The 13,733-nt window shown below is 40.9% G+C and overlaps 1 protein-coding gene across 5 annotated transcripts in view; it reads right to left on the bottom strand.

Moving 5' to 3' along the window:
- Positions 1–13,733, bottom strand: part of rpap2 (RNA polymerase II associated protein 2) — a 114,615-nt gene that overhangs the window by 56,950 nt on the left and 43,932 nt on the right. For all 5 annotated transcript variants that reach the window (XM_072273425.1, XM_072273428.1, XM_072273426.1 and 2 more), the window contains one exon: positions 8,661–8,741. In XM_072273425.1, the coding sequence (XP_072129526.1) occupies positions 8,661–8,741 (81 nt within the window). The remainder of the gene's footprint in view (positions 1–8,660; positions 8,742–13,733) is intronic.

The following is a 13,733-nucleotide window of genomic DNA, read 5'->3' as shown; positions in this document are numbered from 1 at the left end:
AGGACCTACAGCGATATTTTTCTAGTTATCACTGTGCTTTCCATTCTTGCAAGCTACCACTTCGCTAACCTCCCGTTCCTCCCCAGACATCTTAAACATGCTGTCCCATTCCAAATCTATGCCCATTTTGCTCATCTGAAGTTCTTAAGTCAGGCGTCTACCTTTGCTGAGATGTCTCTCAGACATCTGAAACACATTGTACATGATCAGAATCAGATTCAGATTTATTATCTGACGTGAAATTTGTTAACTTAGCAGTAGCAGTTCAATGCAATACATAATCTAGCAAAGAAAAAAAAAATAAATAAGTCAATTATGGTATACATATATTGAATAGATTTTTTAAAAAAACATGCAAGAACAGAAATACTGTATATAAAAAGTGAGGTAGTGCCCAAAGAGTCAATGCCTATTTAGAAATCAGATGGCAGAGGGGAAGAAGTTGTTCCTGAATTGCTGAGTGCGTGCCTTCAGGCTTCTGTACCTCCTACCTGATGGTAACAGTGAGAAAAGGGCATGCCCTAAGTGCTGGAAGTCCTTAACAATGGAAGCTACCTTTCTGAGACACTGCTCCTTGAAGATGTAGGCTAGTACCCAAGATGGAGCTGACTAGATTTACAACCTTCTGCAGCTTCTTTCTGGTCCCTCCATACCAGACAGTGATGCAGCCTGTCAGAATGCTCTCCATGGCACAATTTTAGAAGTTTTTGAGTATATTTGTTGACATGCCATATCTCTTCAAACTCCTAATAAAGTATAGCTGCTGTCTTGCCTTCTTTATAACTACATCGATATATTGGGACCAGGTTAGATCCTCAGAGATCTTGACACCCAGGAACTTGAAACTGCTCACTCTCTCCACTTCTGATCCCTCTATGAGGACTGGTATGTGTTCCTTTGTCTTACCCTTCCTGAAGTCCACAATCAGCTCTTTCGTCTTACTGACGTTGAGTGCCAGGTTGTTGCTGCAGCACCATTCCACTAGTTGGCATATCTCACTCCTGTATGCCCTCTTGTCACCACCTGAGATTCTACCAAAATTGGCTGTATCGTCAGCAAATTTATAGGTGGTATTTGAGCTATGCCTAGCCACACAGTCATGTCTATATCGAGAGTAGAGCAGTGGGCTAAACACACAACCAAGGAGAGCCAGTGTTGATCGTCAGCAAGGACGATGTGTTATCACCAATCTGCACAGATTGTGGTCTTCCGGTTAGGAAGTCGAAGATCCATTTTCAGAGGGAGGTACGGAGACCCAGGTTCTGCAACTTCTGGGACTGATGGTGTTAAATGCTGAGCTCTAGTTGATGAACAGCATCCTGACATAGGTGTTTCTGTTGACTAGGTGGTTTAAAGCCGTGTGGAGAGCCGTTAAGGTTGCATCTGCCGTTGACCTATTGCGGTGATAGGCAAATTGCAATGGGTCCAGGTCCTTGCTGAGGCAGGAGTTCAGTCTAGTCATGACCAGCCTCTCAAAGCATTTCATTACTGTGGATGTGAGTGCTACCAGACGATAGTCATTAAGGCAGTCCACATTATTCTTCTTAGGCACTGGTATAATTGTTGCCTTTTTGAAGCAAGTGGGAACTTCCGCCCGTAGCAGTGAGAGATTGAAAATGTCCTTGAGTACTCCCACTAGTTGGTTGGCACAGGTTTTCAGAGCCTTACCAGGTACTCCATCTGGACTTTCCCCCCCTTGAGAGGTTTCACTCTCTTTAAAGTCAGCCTAACATCAGCCTCTGAGGCGGAGATCACAGGGTCACCAGGTGCAGCAGGGATCTTCACAGCTGTAGTTGTGCTGTCCCTTTCAAAGCGTGCATAGTAGGTGTTGAGTTTTTCTGGTAGTGAAGCATTCATGCCATTGGGTTTCACTTTGTAGGAAGTAATGTCTTGCAGACCCTGCCAGAGTTGCTGTGCATCCGATGTCACCTCCAACCTCATTAAGTCACATTAAACTATCCACAACCTGTCTGTAGCCTACAACCCATCCTTTTCCAAGTCTGTTCTCTATCATTCAGTTAAACAATTCCACACTCAAACAGTTCCTTGGCTATTAAAGCTTAGCCCGAGAATCACCTGCATTGATTTTTCTTTCTGGCGCTGCAGGGTTGACTCTAAACTTTCCAAAGCACCCATATTTCCCCCCCTTTTTTAAATGCCAACTATCAGCGACATTATTGAAACATGTCAAGTTTAGGCTCGAGCTCACGCCACACCCAACGATGTTCTGGCTGCAATACTCCACCATAATATGGACTACCTTCCACAACCGACAATAAACAAGTTCAATAAATGTCTTCAAGAGGCAATGCCCCATGGAGGTGGCATCTACCATTAAGGGGTCTTAGCATCCGGGACATACCCTCTGCTTATTACTACCATCAGTTCAAATATATGTTTCTTGCTATATTACTCTAAAATTCTATTTTTCCTATCCTCCTCAATTCTCGGTCCATTGCATATTTTAATTTTCCCCCCAATCTTCAAATCAATTTAATTCAAGGGGAGGGGTTTGCCTTCTTAGAAAATGTTCCAAGAAAACGATGATTTTCTGTCATGTGAAACCTTGTCACATGTGCATGTGTTGAGAAAAACTAGTTGAAAGACGAATTTTGTGTATATTCTGTGACAGGAAATTTTATTCTATAATTCAAATTATGGGTAGTGATTTTCTGGATTCTGTAAGGGTGAAATTCTGTTAGTGGAATGCTGTCTGTATTCCTTCCTCTACTCAAAACCCTCAATGTTCGCTAACTCTGGAGAAAAATTCAATATCTCAGTTTTTCTTAACAATTGCTAACAGGCACCTGGAGATTTGCTGAGAAAATTGGTTGCTGTGCAAGGTCTCCAGGGCATCTTCAGTCCATTTCTCAGCTGCACAGACAAAAAAACTGTTAACTGAAAGGAGATGAACTGTGTCTTCTCTCTAAAGCAGTGAAGCACAAAACTGCTATTGCTGAATCTTTTTCTCTCTCTCTCTTGTTTACTGAGTGCATTAAGACCTGAAAAGCATTACTGTCCTTCCAAAGGATAAACAGCACTGTTTGGGGTAAAAGATTGTTACAGTTAATCTCATTTTAAATATTTCTTGCTTGAACACTTAGTTCAATTGAAATTTGCAGTATCAAAAAATGTAATGTTTTAGAAGGTTGTTTTAAAATACACTTATAATAAAATTGAGCTAGTGTAGGGTTGCTTAAGGGACATGGAAAATTACTATGGAAAATTAAAAGATGGCTGTTATCTTTTTCTGGCATATAAATGTATGAATGTAATCCTTAGTCCTAAGTAACATGAGTTGTAAGGTGACTGTAGACCTACATAATTAAATAAAGATTAAAGCACAACAGATCAAAATGGCTTCCTGAAATAAGATCCAGGTAATTCATTATACTTGTTTGAACTATAAATTAGATCATCTATTTCATTACACAATAGAAAATAGACCAGTACAAGTACATTTTTACTGTTTTCTGTTTATTTACTGTCTGAGGCAGCCTGCTCTAGAGGTTTTGCATCCAACATTGATAGCTACTGCTACACAAGCTATAATGACCCAGGTTTAAGTCTGACTAGGGTGGAGTTTGCATGTTGGTTTACTTCCATGCCATTGGAAAACAAGAAAATATGACAAAGTCAAATCTGTCATAATCAAAATAGTAAAACATTTTAACAGTTTAGTAAGTATCTGACAAACAGTTATTAAAGTTGGTATACTTAAAAATAATTTTCAAAATAAAATTACAAACCCATTCTGATCTTTGAAAATAATTATAAATTCTGAAGTAATTATGTCAATATTCCCATTGCCTCCTGATCTGTAGACCTGGAATATGCATTGAAATTAATGGGAGTTTCAGGTTCTAAAACTGGCCTAATCTGGAATAGGACTTAAGATACAGGAAGAATTTTGTATGTCTTATTATACGGTGCCTATAAAAAGTATTCACCCTCCTTGGAAGTTTTCATGTTTTATAATATTGAACCAGAGCGGATATAATCTGTTTTTTTATACTGATCAACAGAAAAGACTCCTTTGTGTCAAAGTGAAAAAATTTCTACAAATTGGTCTAAATTTATTGCAATTATTAAAAACAAAATAATTGATTGCATAAATACTCACCCCCTTCAAGTCAGTACTTTTGGCAGCAATTACAGCCCTGAGTCTGTGTGAATAGGTCTCCATCAGCTTTGCACATCTGGACACTGCAATTTTTTCCCATTCTTCTGTACAAAACTGCTTAAGCTCTGTCAGATTGCATGGGGGTCATGAGTGCGCAGTCCTTTTCAAGTCCAGCCATAAATTCTCATTTGGATTGAAATCTGGACTCTGACTTGACCACACCAGGACATTAACTTTGTTGTTTTTAAGCCATTCCTTTGTAGCTTTGGCTTAATGCTTGGGATCATTGCCTTGCTGGTAAACAAGACTTCTCCCAGGTCGCAGTTCTCTTGCAGAATGCATCAGGTTTTCCTCCAGGATTTTCCTGTATTTTGCTGCATTCATTTTACCCTCTACTTTCACAAGCTTTCCAGAGTCTACTGCAGTGAAGCAGCCCCACAGCATGATGCAGCCACTACCATGCGTCACAATAGGGATGGCGTGTTTCTGATGATGTGCGGTGTTTGGCTTACACCAAACATAGCGTTTAGTCTGTTGGCTAAAAGGTTCAATTTTGGTTTCATCAGACCATAGAACCTTCTCCCAGCTGACTTCAGAGTCTCCCACATACCTTCTGGCAAGCTCTAGTCATGATTTCATGTGAGATTTTTCAACAGTGGCTTTCTCTTTGCTACTCTCCCATAAAGCTGCGACAGGTGAAGCACCGGGCAACAGCTGTTGTATGACCATCCTTCCCATCTCAGCCACTGAAGTTTGTAACTCCTCCAGAGTTGTCATAGGTCTCTTGGTGGCCTCTCTCACTAGTACCCTTCTTGCACGGTCACTCAGTTTATGAGGACAGCCTGCTCTAGGTAGACTTACAACTGTGCCATATTCTTTCCATTTCTTGATGACTGACTTAACTGTACCCCAAGGGATATTCAATGACATGGAAATTTTCTTGTATCCATCTCCTGACTTGTGCCTTTCAATAACCTTTTTGCAGAGTTGCTTGGAGTGTTCTTTTGTCTTCATGGTGTAGTTTTCGCCAGGATACTGACTCTCCAGCAGCTGGACCTTCCAGATACAGACGTATTTTTACTACAGTCAATTGAAACACCTTGACGGCACACAGATCTCCAAAAACCAGATCTCCATTTAACTAATTATGCGACTTCAAACACCAGTTGGCTGCACCAGTGATGATTTGCTGTGTCATATTAAAGGAGATAAATACTTATGTAATAAATTATTTTGTATTTTATATTTGTAATTAATTTGGATCACTTTGTAGAGATCTGTTTTCACTTTGACATGGAAGTCTTTTTCTGTTGATCAGTGTCCAAAAAAAGCCAAATTAAATCCACTGTGATTCAATGTTGTAAAACAAAAAAAAAGACTTCTAAGGCGGGTGAAAACTTTTTATAGGCACTGTATTCTTCACTTGAGTGCAGTGCATGAGAATGACTGTAAAGAGTCAGTCCCACCATGTGGCACTCAATATCAGAAGTGCTCAGCTATCTATCACAGTGAATCTCAGATACAAGACCCTAAGATATAGGAGCAGAAGTAGGCCATTCAGCCCATCGGGTCTGCTCTGCCATTCAATCATGGGCTGATCCAATTCTTCCAGTCATCCCCACTGGCCTGCTTTCACCCCATACCCTTTGATGCCCTGGCTAATCAAGAACCTATCTATCTCTGCCTTAAATACACCTAATGACTTGGCCGCCACAGCTGCTTGTGGCAACAAATTCCGCAGATTTACCACCCACTGACTAAAGTAATTTCTCCGCATCTCAGTTCCTCAAGGACGTCCTTCAATCCTGAAGTCGTGCCCTCTTGTCCTAGAATCCCCTACCATGGGAAATAACTTTGCTATATCTAATCTATTCAGGCCTTTTAACATTCAGAATGTTTCTATGAGATCCCCCCTTATTCTCCTGAACTCTAGGGAATACAGCCCAAGAGCTGCCAGATGTTCCTCATACAGTATCCCTTCTAAAATAAGGAGGCCAAAACTGCACACAATACTCCAAGTGTGGTCTCACAAGTGCCTTAAAGAGCCTCAACATCACATCCCTGCTCTTATATTCCATACCTCTAAAAATGAATGTCAACATTGCATCTGCCTTCTTCACAAACGACTCAACTTGGAGGTTAACCTTTAGGGTATCTTGCACAAGGACTCCCAAGTCCCTTTGCATCTCTGCATTTTGAATTCTCTCCTCATCTAAATAATAGTCTGCCCGGTTATTTCTTCCACCAAAGTGCATGGCCATACACTTTCCAACATCGTATTTCATTTGCCACTTCTTTGCCCGTTCCCCTAAACTATCGAAGTCTCTCTGCAGGCTCTCTGTTTCCTCAACACTACCCGCTCCTCCACCTATCTTTGTATCATCGGCAAATTTAGCCACAAATCCATTAATACCGTAGTCCAAGTCATTGACATACATCGTAAAAAGCAGCGGTCCCAACACCGGCCCCTGTGGAACTCCACTGGTAACCGGCAGCCAGCCAGAATAGGGTTCCTTTATACCCACTCCCTGTTTTCTGCCGACCAGCCAATTCTCCACCCACGCTAGTAACTTCCCTGTAATTCCATGGGCTCTTATCTTGCTAAGCAGCCTCATGTGCAGCACCTTGTCAAAGGCCTTCTGAAAATCCAAGTACACCACGTCTATTGCATCTCCTTTGTCTACCCTGCTTGTAATTTCCTCAAAGAATTTTAGTAGGTTTGTCAGGCAGGATTTTCCTTTCAGGAAACCATGCTGGCTTTGGCCTATCTTGTCATCTGCCTCCAGGTACTCTGTAATCTCATCCCTAACAATCAGTTCCAACAACTTCCCAACCACTGATGTCAGGCTAACAGATTCCTTTCTGCTACCTCCCACCCTTCTTAAATAGCGGAGTAACATTTGCAATTTTCCGGTCATCCGGTACAATGCCAGAATCTATAGATTCTTGAAAGATTATCGTTAATGCCTCCGCAATCTCTCCAGCTACTTCCTTCAGGACCTGAGGGTGCATTCCAGCAGGTCCAGGAGATTTTCACTTCATAAACTTCACTTCCCTGACACTCTTGAATGTCCAGTATACTACAGGCGTCTTCCACTGTGAAGACTGATGCAAAATATTCATTCAGTTCCTCTGCCATCTCTGCATCTCTCATTACAATATCTCCAGCGTCATTTTGTATTGGTCCTACCCTTGACTCTCTTTTACGCTTTATATAAAGAACAGAGTGATATACTGTGTAAGTGCTGGTCAAGGATTTTATGGAGGGGGGAATGTGAGCAAAATAAAAAAAAACTGAGATTCATGTAAATCGGTGCTTGATCCTGGGTAACTATATTACTCCATGACAATATTCCAGATGCAATTTCACAAAGGTATCATTTAATTAGACCATACCTCTTTGTTCTTTATTCAAATCTTCTGACAATAAAGGCTGGCATACAGTACTGTTGGTCTCCCTAACTGTCTGCTGAAACTCAATGTTACCTTTCAGTGAATGATCTACAGACACACTCAGGGTCCTTTGTACATTAATTTCTTTCAATACTTTTCAATAGTTCGCTTTATATTTTTCTACATTATATTCCACCTCCTTGTCAATGTCTATTGCTTAACTTGCCTCTCTCACCCTCAGACCACTATGCATCCTCCTCATATACCATATTTCTACCTGCATTGCATAATCAGCAAATCTTGATCCGTTTGTTCAAATTATTAATTTACACTGTACAGTCTCGAACCAAAAAATCATCAGTCTAATCTAGGTCTGTTTCTGTCCATAATGACCCATTAACTTCAATGTCCTACATTCTATTGGTGACCTCCCTGTGGCACCTTATCAAAGGCCTTGAGAAAGACAAAATACATCACATCAACTGGTTCACCTATATCTATCCTTGGTTACCAACACCCTCAAAAAATCCAAGAGATTTATCTAATATTATTCTTATAATTCATGACAACTGTATCTACTTCAATTTTTATTTTCCAGGGTGCCTGATTACCACTTTCTTTATAACAGATCCCATTTTTTCTTGGGAGAATAGAAATAGCACCGAAAATTGGAACACATGAAATTTAAATTCTGATATACTGAATCAGCACAGAGATGAGCAATGGAAGCAAAAGTCTCAGATCAAGGTTAAATGAAGTTACAACTGTTTAGTTTTACTTGAGATAGTGGTTTTGGAGTTAAGATTGAATGAATGGCAAGGACAGGCCATTTTCATCAGGTGATCAATTTGGTCTCGGTTTTACTAAGCAAAAACTCATGAATCTGCTACTTTTCCTTTTGTTGGAAAGAGTGGAGACAGCAAAGGAAAGAAGTTATAGTGGAAAAAAAATATTGCTGACTGTTTACTTTTGCTGTCCATGATGAATCGGTTGAAGTTTTGGCTGAGAAAAGTTAGGCCTAAGTTTTCTCAAGGTAATCCAGGAAGATCCATTAATGGCTGTCCGCTTCAGCTGTTAAACACAGATGCACATTATCCATCAGCATTTGCATTCTCATGTACAATTTCAGAGTCAAATCACTTACCTGAAGGTTTTTACAAGGCTATTTAGTTCGTAAAATATGTCAGACATCGAAAGTTGAAAAGGTGCCAATAACTTGGGTAAGCTAGAAATAAAAGATATAACCTTTTATAATTGCTGTCAAATTCTCTATGAAGATTTCAGAGAATCTTGAAATTTACAACTGTTTCCATGCAAAATACCACAACAAGCAAGAGAATATTAATATTCCATCAAATCAGTTCTCTCACAGGCAGTGTGATTTAAAAAAAAATCTAATTTTAAGGTGAACAAAGTTGCTACATTTGAAAGTTTTGATTTTGGCAATTTTGGCATATTAAATTCACTTCTGAAAATACTGGTGATACTATTAGAGAATTGCAATGAATTTTATTTTGAGTTATTCAGGAGAAAATGGGCTTAATCCCAAAGAACAAACATTTTAATCACTATCAATTCTCCACTAATAGAAAAGCCCAATTTTAAAGTCGCCAAAAATGAGTTTTACTTAAAATTAATTTTCAGGACTTTGGCAAAACCTGTATTTACTACCCATTCTAAATTGCTCTTGAGAAGATGACAATGAGCTGCCTTCTTTAATCACTGCAGTCTCCTGGTGTTTGGGGTAAGGAGTGCCAGAATTTGCATGCAGTCATGATGAACAACTCCTTTTCCAGGTTAGGACGACGTGAGACTTGGAAGGGAAAATGCTGGTGATACACGTACTGTCCTTGTGACATACTGTCAGAGTAGTCTGGGTGAGCAAGTGCAGTGTATTTCATAAGAAGTGGTAGCAGTAGTTACAATGCCTCGAGCAGAGTATGATGTTCTCCTAAGGGGTGTCTCTGGGATGTTTGGATGCGTTCCCTTAATGGAGAACGCTTGTGTATCACTTTTGTTTAACGTGGGGAGGCTGATGCACGGTCTTTGACAGATCAGGGTCAGGGTCCAGCGGCATGAAATGCAAGATGACTGGGGATTCTTCACTGCTGCAGCCTTCCTCCTCCTTCACTAACGTTATGATGTGTCATCATCTTCCACCAGCTCTGTCACTGAGGTCTTGGTTAGATCCCTCTTTGACCTTACCACCATGGGTAACCCTACCGGGCACTAAGCCCCAAATGGCTAAATTCCAACCTGTATTTCTCGCAGGATCTCAGGGACTCATAAGCTTCTCCACCACAACAAGGTGACGATCTTCAGAGCCACTACCCAGCTACACCATGGGGTAATTTACAATAGCCACCTCTACAATAGCCAATATGTGGCTGTGCTGGAGGTGGCTATTGTGAGTTACCCTTTGGCGCAGTTAGGTGGCAGAAGGAGGAGTTGACGAACACATAATAGAGAAGACTGATAGCTCTGAGGGAGCTAGTATGGATTCAGTGGGCTGAAATACCTTCTTCTTTGCTATAGTAAGTAAAAACTAACCCTTAATAATTACATAGCATTACTGTAGTCAGATTATATCAGAATCAAAACATTCCATCAAAAGCTTAAAACATTCTTGCTGTCAACCATTTTTTTAAAAGAGCATCTTCATAGACCCACAAAGCAATGCAATTAGTAAAGTTTCCTAAAGGTTATTAATTTACCTTGGGAGACATCCAGCTTTCCGAATTTAAAATTCAGTATCTTTCAAATAGAACAAGATCATAAATTATGCTGGAAGTAACTTGTGCTGAGAATACTGCCAGTTAAAATCCAGTACAGGTTAAGCATCCCTTATCTGAAATGCTTAGGGCTAGAAGTGCTTCGGATTTTGGATTTTTTTGTATTTGGAATACTTTCATTTATATAATGAGATACCTTGAGGATGGGACCCAACTCTGAACATGAAATCGGTGTGAACAGTCTGCAGTTGGAGCACAGTCTGACACGATGTAGCTGTGTTCTCAACAGACTGTCAGTTGAATGACCACCTCCAACTACATTATTACCGCGTTCCAGCACTGTGATTGGTTCCATATCTGCCATCAATTTCAAACAGCTGTCCTTACCGCAGCAAGTATGATGGGGGGGGGGGAATAGTTTTAATTCATATTTTAAATAATTTTGTGCATGAAACAATAATGTGTAAATTGAACTACCAGAAAGGTAAGCTATCACTACCTCAGTTGCCCAGGTGGACGGTCAGTGGCTTTTCGGCATCTTCTTCATTGCTGTTCCTGAATTTATGTGCTTCTGGTAAGCAGTCTTTGTCTTACACTTGTTCATCACACATATGTACTGATGTAGTCATTCAGCATGTTAAATTTTCATCAGCGACGATCTTGGCAAACTCATCAATGAATTTCTCTGCTGCTTTGTGATCAGCAGAAGAGATATCACCACAAATCTTTAAAAATTTAATTCCGTCCTTTTTCTTAAATTTCTGCTACCAGCCTGCAGGATATTCACAATTACATTCAGTTCATCATGATAGCTCTTTGCTTGTTTCATAATCAGCATACAAGTAAGTGGCACATGTTCACTCCGACATTGACGAATCCACTCTTTCAATACACAATTGAGATCTTCATTTTTCGCCTTATCAAGTGTTTTACTATTTTTCATTATCTACTCTTTAGTACATATGTGAAGTCACTTCTCAGAACTGTCTGTGGTGTGTAGAGACCTGTGCATCATCCAGGAACCTTCCCAGCGCCTCGTGGAATTTTCCATTTGTGATGTCATGTCAGCACTCAAAAAATGTAGCATTTTGGAGGTTTTTGGAATTTGAAATTTCAGATAAAGGGTGCTCAACCTATAGAAACTCTTGAAACTGCATTTTTTAATGCATAAGAATAATAGTAATTTCTAGAAAGACAACAAAACAAAGGTATAAGCTACAACATTAGTAGCTGCTGCCTCCTAGCTGAAAATGGTACGGAAATGAAGGAGACAGAAACAGAATAGTTCAACAGACAGCAAATATATATATGCATTTTTGTAACAGATATGGAGACACAAGAGATAGCAGAAGTTGGAATCCAGGGCAAAAAGCAAAATACCGGTGGAAGGTCCCACACAGGAGATTAGTGTGCAAGCTTAAAGCACACGGTATTGGGGGTAAAGTATTGATGTGGATAGAGAATTGGTTGGCAGACAGGAAGCAAAGAGTGGGAATAAACGGGACCTTTTCAGAATGGCAGGCAGTGACTAGTGGGGTACCGCAAGGCTCAGTGCTGGGACCCCAGTTGTTTACAATATATATTAATGACTTGGATGAGGGAATTAAATGCAGCATCTCCAAGTTTGCGGATGACACGAAGCTGGGCGGCAGTGTTAGCTGTGTGGAGGATGCTAAGAGGATGCAGGGTGACTTGGGTAGGTTAGGTGAGTGGGCAAATTCATGGCAGATGCAATTTAATGTGGATAAATGTGAAGTTATCCACTTTGGTGGCAAAAATAGGAATACAGATTATCTGAATGGTGGCCGACTAGGAAAAGGGGAGGTGCAACGAGACCTGGGTGTCATTATACACCAGTCATTGAAAGTGGGCATGCAGGTACAGCAGGCGGTGAAAAAGGCGAATGGTATGCTGGCATTTATAGCGAGAGGATTCGAGTACAGGAGCAGGGAGGTACTACTGCAGTTGTACAAGGTCTTGGTGAGACCACACCTGGAGTATTGTGTGCAGTTTTGGTCCCCTAATCTGAGGAAAGACATCCTTGCCATAGAGGGAGTACAAAGAAGGTTCACCAGATTGATTCCTGGGATGGCAGGACTTTCATATGATGAAAGACTGGATGAACTGGGCTTATACTCATTGGAATTTAGAAGATTGAGGGGAGATCTGATTGAAATGTATAAAATCCTAAAGGGATTGGACAGGCTAGATGCAGGAAGATTGTTCCCGATGTTGGGGAAGTCCAGAACAAGGGGTCACAGTTTGAGGATAAAGGGGAAGTCTTTTAGGACTGAGATGAGGAAAAACTTCTTCACACAGAGAGTGGTGAATCTGTGGAATTCTCTACCACAGGAAACAGTTGAGGCCAGTTCATTGGCTATATTTAAGAGGGAGTTAGATATGGCCCTTGTGGCTACGGGGATCAGGGGGTATGGAGGGAAGGCTGGTGCAGGGTTCTGAGTTGGATGATCAGCCATGATCATACTGAATGGCAGTGCAGGCTCGAAGGGCCGAATGGCCTACTCCTGCACCTATTTTCTATGTTTCTATGTTTCTAATTCAGGAGGTGAAGCAATAGACCCCAATCAGTGAGGATATGCAGCAATACCTCCACCATGGTTATTCTCAACACCTTATAAGACTGTATCCTTAGCCCCCGACTCTACTTCCTGTACACTCAGAACAGCGTGCTCTAACCACATAAACAAGTTTGCACATGATACCACCAGAGTGGGCCATTTCTCATATAATGCTGAGTTGAAGTACAGGAAAGAGACAGAGAGCCTAATGACATGGTGTCATATCAATAATCTTTCCCTCAATGTCAAAAAAAAAAGAGCTGGTCAGAAAGTGGGTGGTGCACACGCTGGTGGTTTACATGAACTCAGGTTGACAGTGTTGAGATTTTCAAGTTCCTAGGAGTAAACATTACCAACATCTTGTCCTGGTCCAACCACGTTGAAGCCACAGCCAAAAAAGCTCATCAGTGCTTCTGCTTTCTCAGGAGGCTAAAGAAATTCGTTGTGTCCCCTTTGACCCTCACTAATTTTTATCGATGTATCATAAGAAGCATCTTAGCCAGTTGCTTCACAGCTTGGTATGACAACTGCTCCACTCTTACCACAAGAGAAACTGCAGAATTGTGGACACAGCTCAGCACATCCTGGAAACAAATGTTTTCTCCACAGACCCTGTCATTCTTGCTGCCTATGTAAAGCAGCTAGCATATCCAAAGCTCCACCCACCCCAGACATTTCTCACTTCTCCCCCAAAACATTGGGCAGGAGATACAAAAGCCTGAAAGTGTGTATCACAGGTTCAACGGTAGTTTTTATCCCACTTTTATAAGAGTATTGAATGTTTCCCTAGTACGATAAGATGGACTCTTCACCTCACAATCCACCTCAGCGCGCGTGGCCACTTCGGTAGTGATGCCTGTTATCTGTCGAGTAGGGGACTGTGCACAATTCTGATTTGATGGAGAC

The sequence above is a fragment of the Mobula birostris genome, chromosome 12, assembly GCF_030028105.1.
Source record: "Mobula birostris isolate sMobBir1 chromosome 12, sMobBir1.hap1, whole genome shotgun sequence".
NCBI lineage: Eukaryota > Metazoa > Chordata > Chondrichthyes > Myliobatiformes > Myliobatidae > Mobula > Mobula birostris.
Note: the sequence above shows the minus strand (reverse complement) of the source record. Positions and strands in the feature narration are given on the sequence as shown.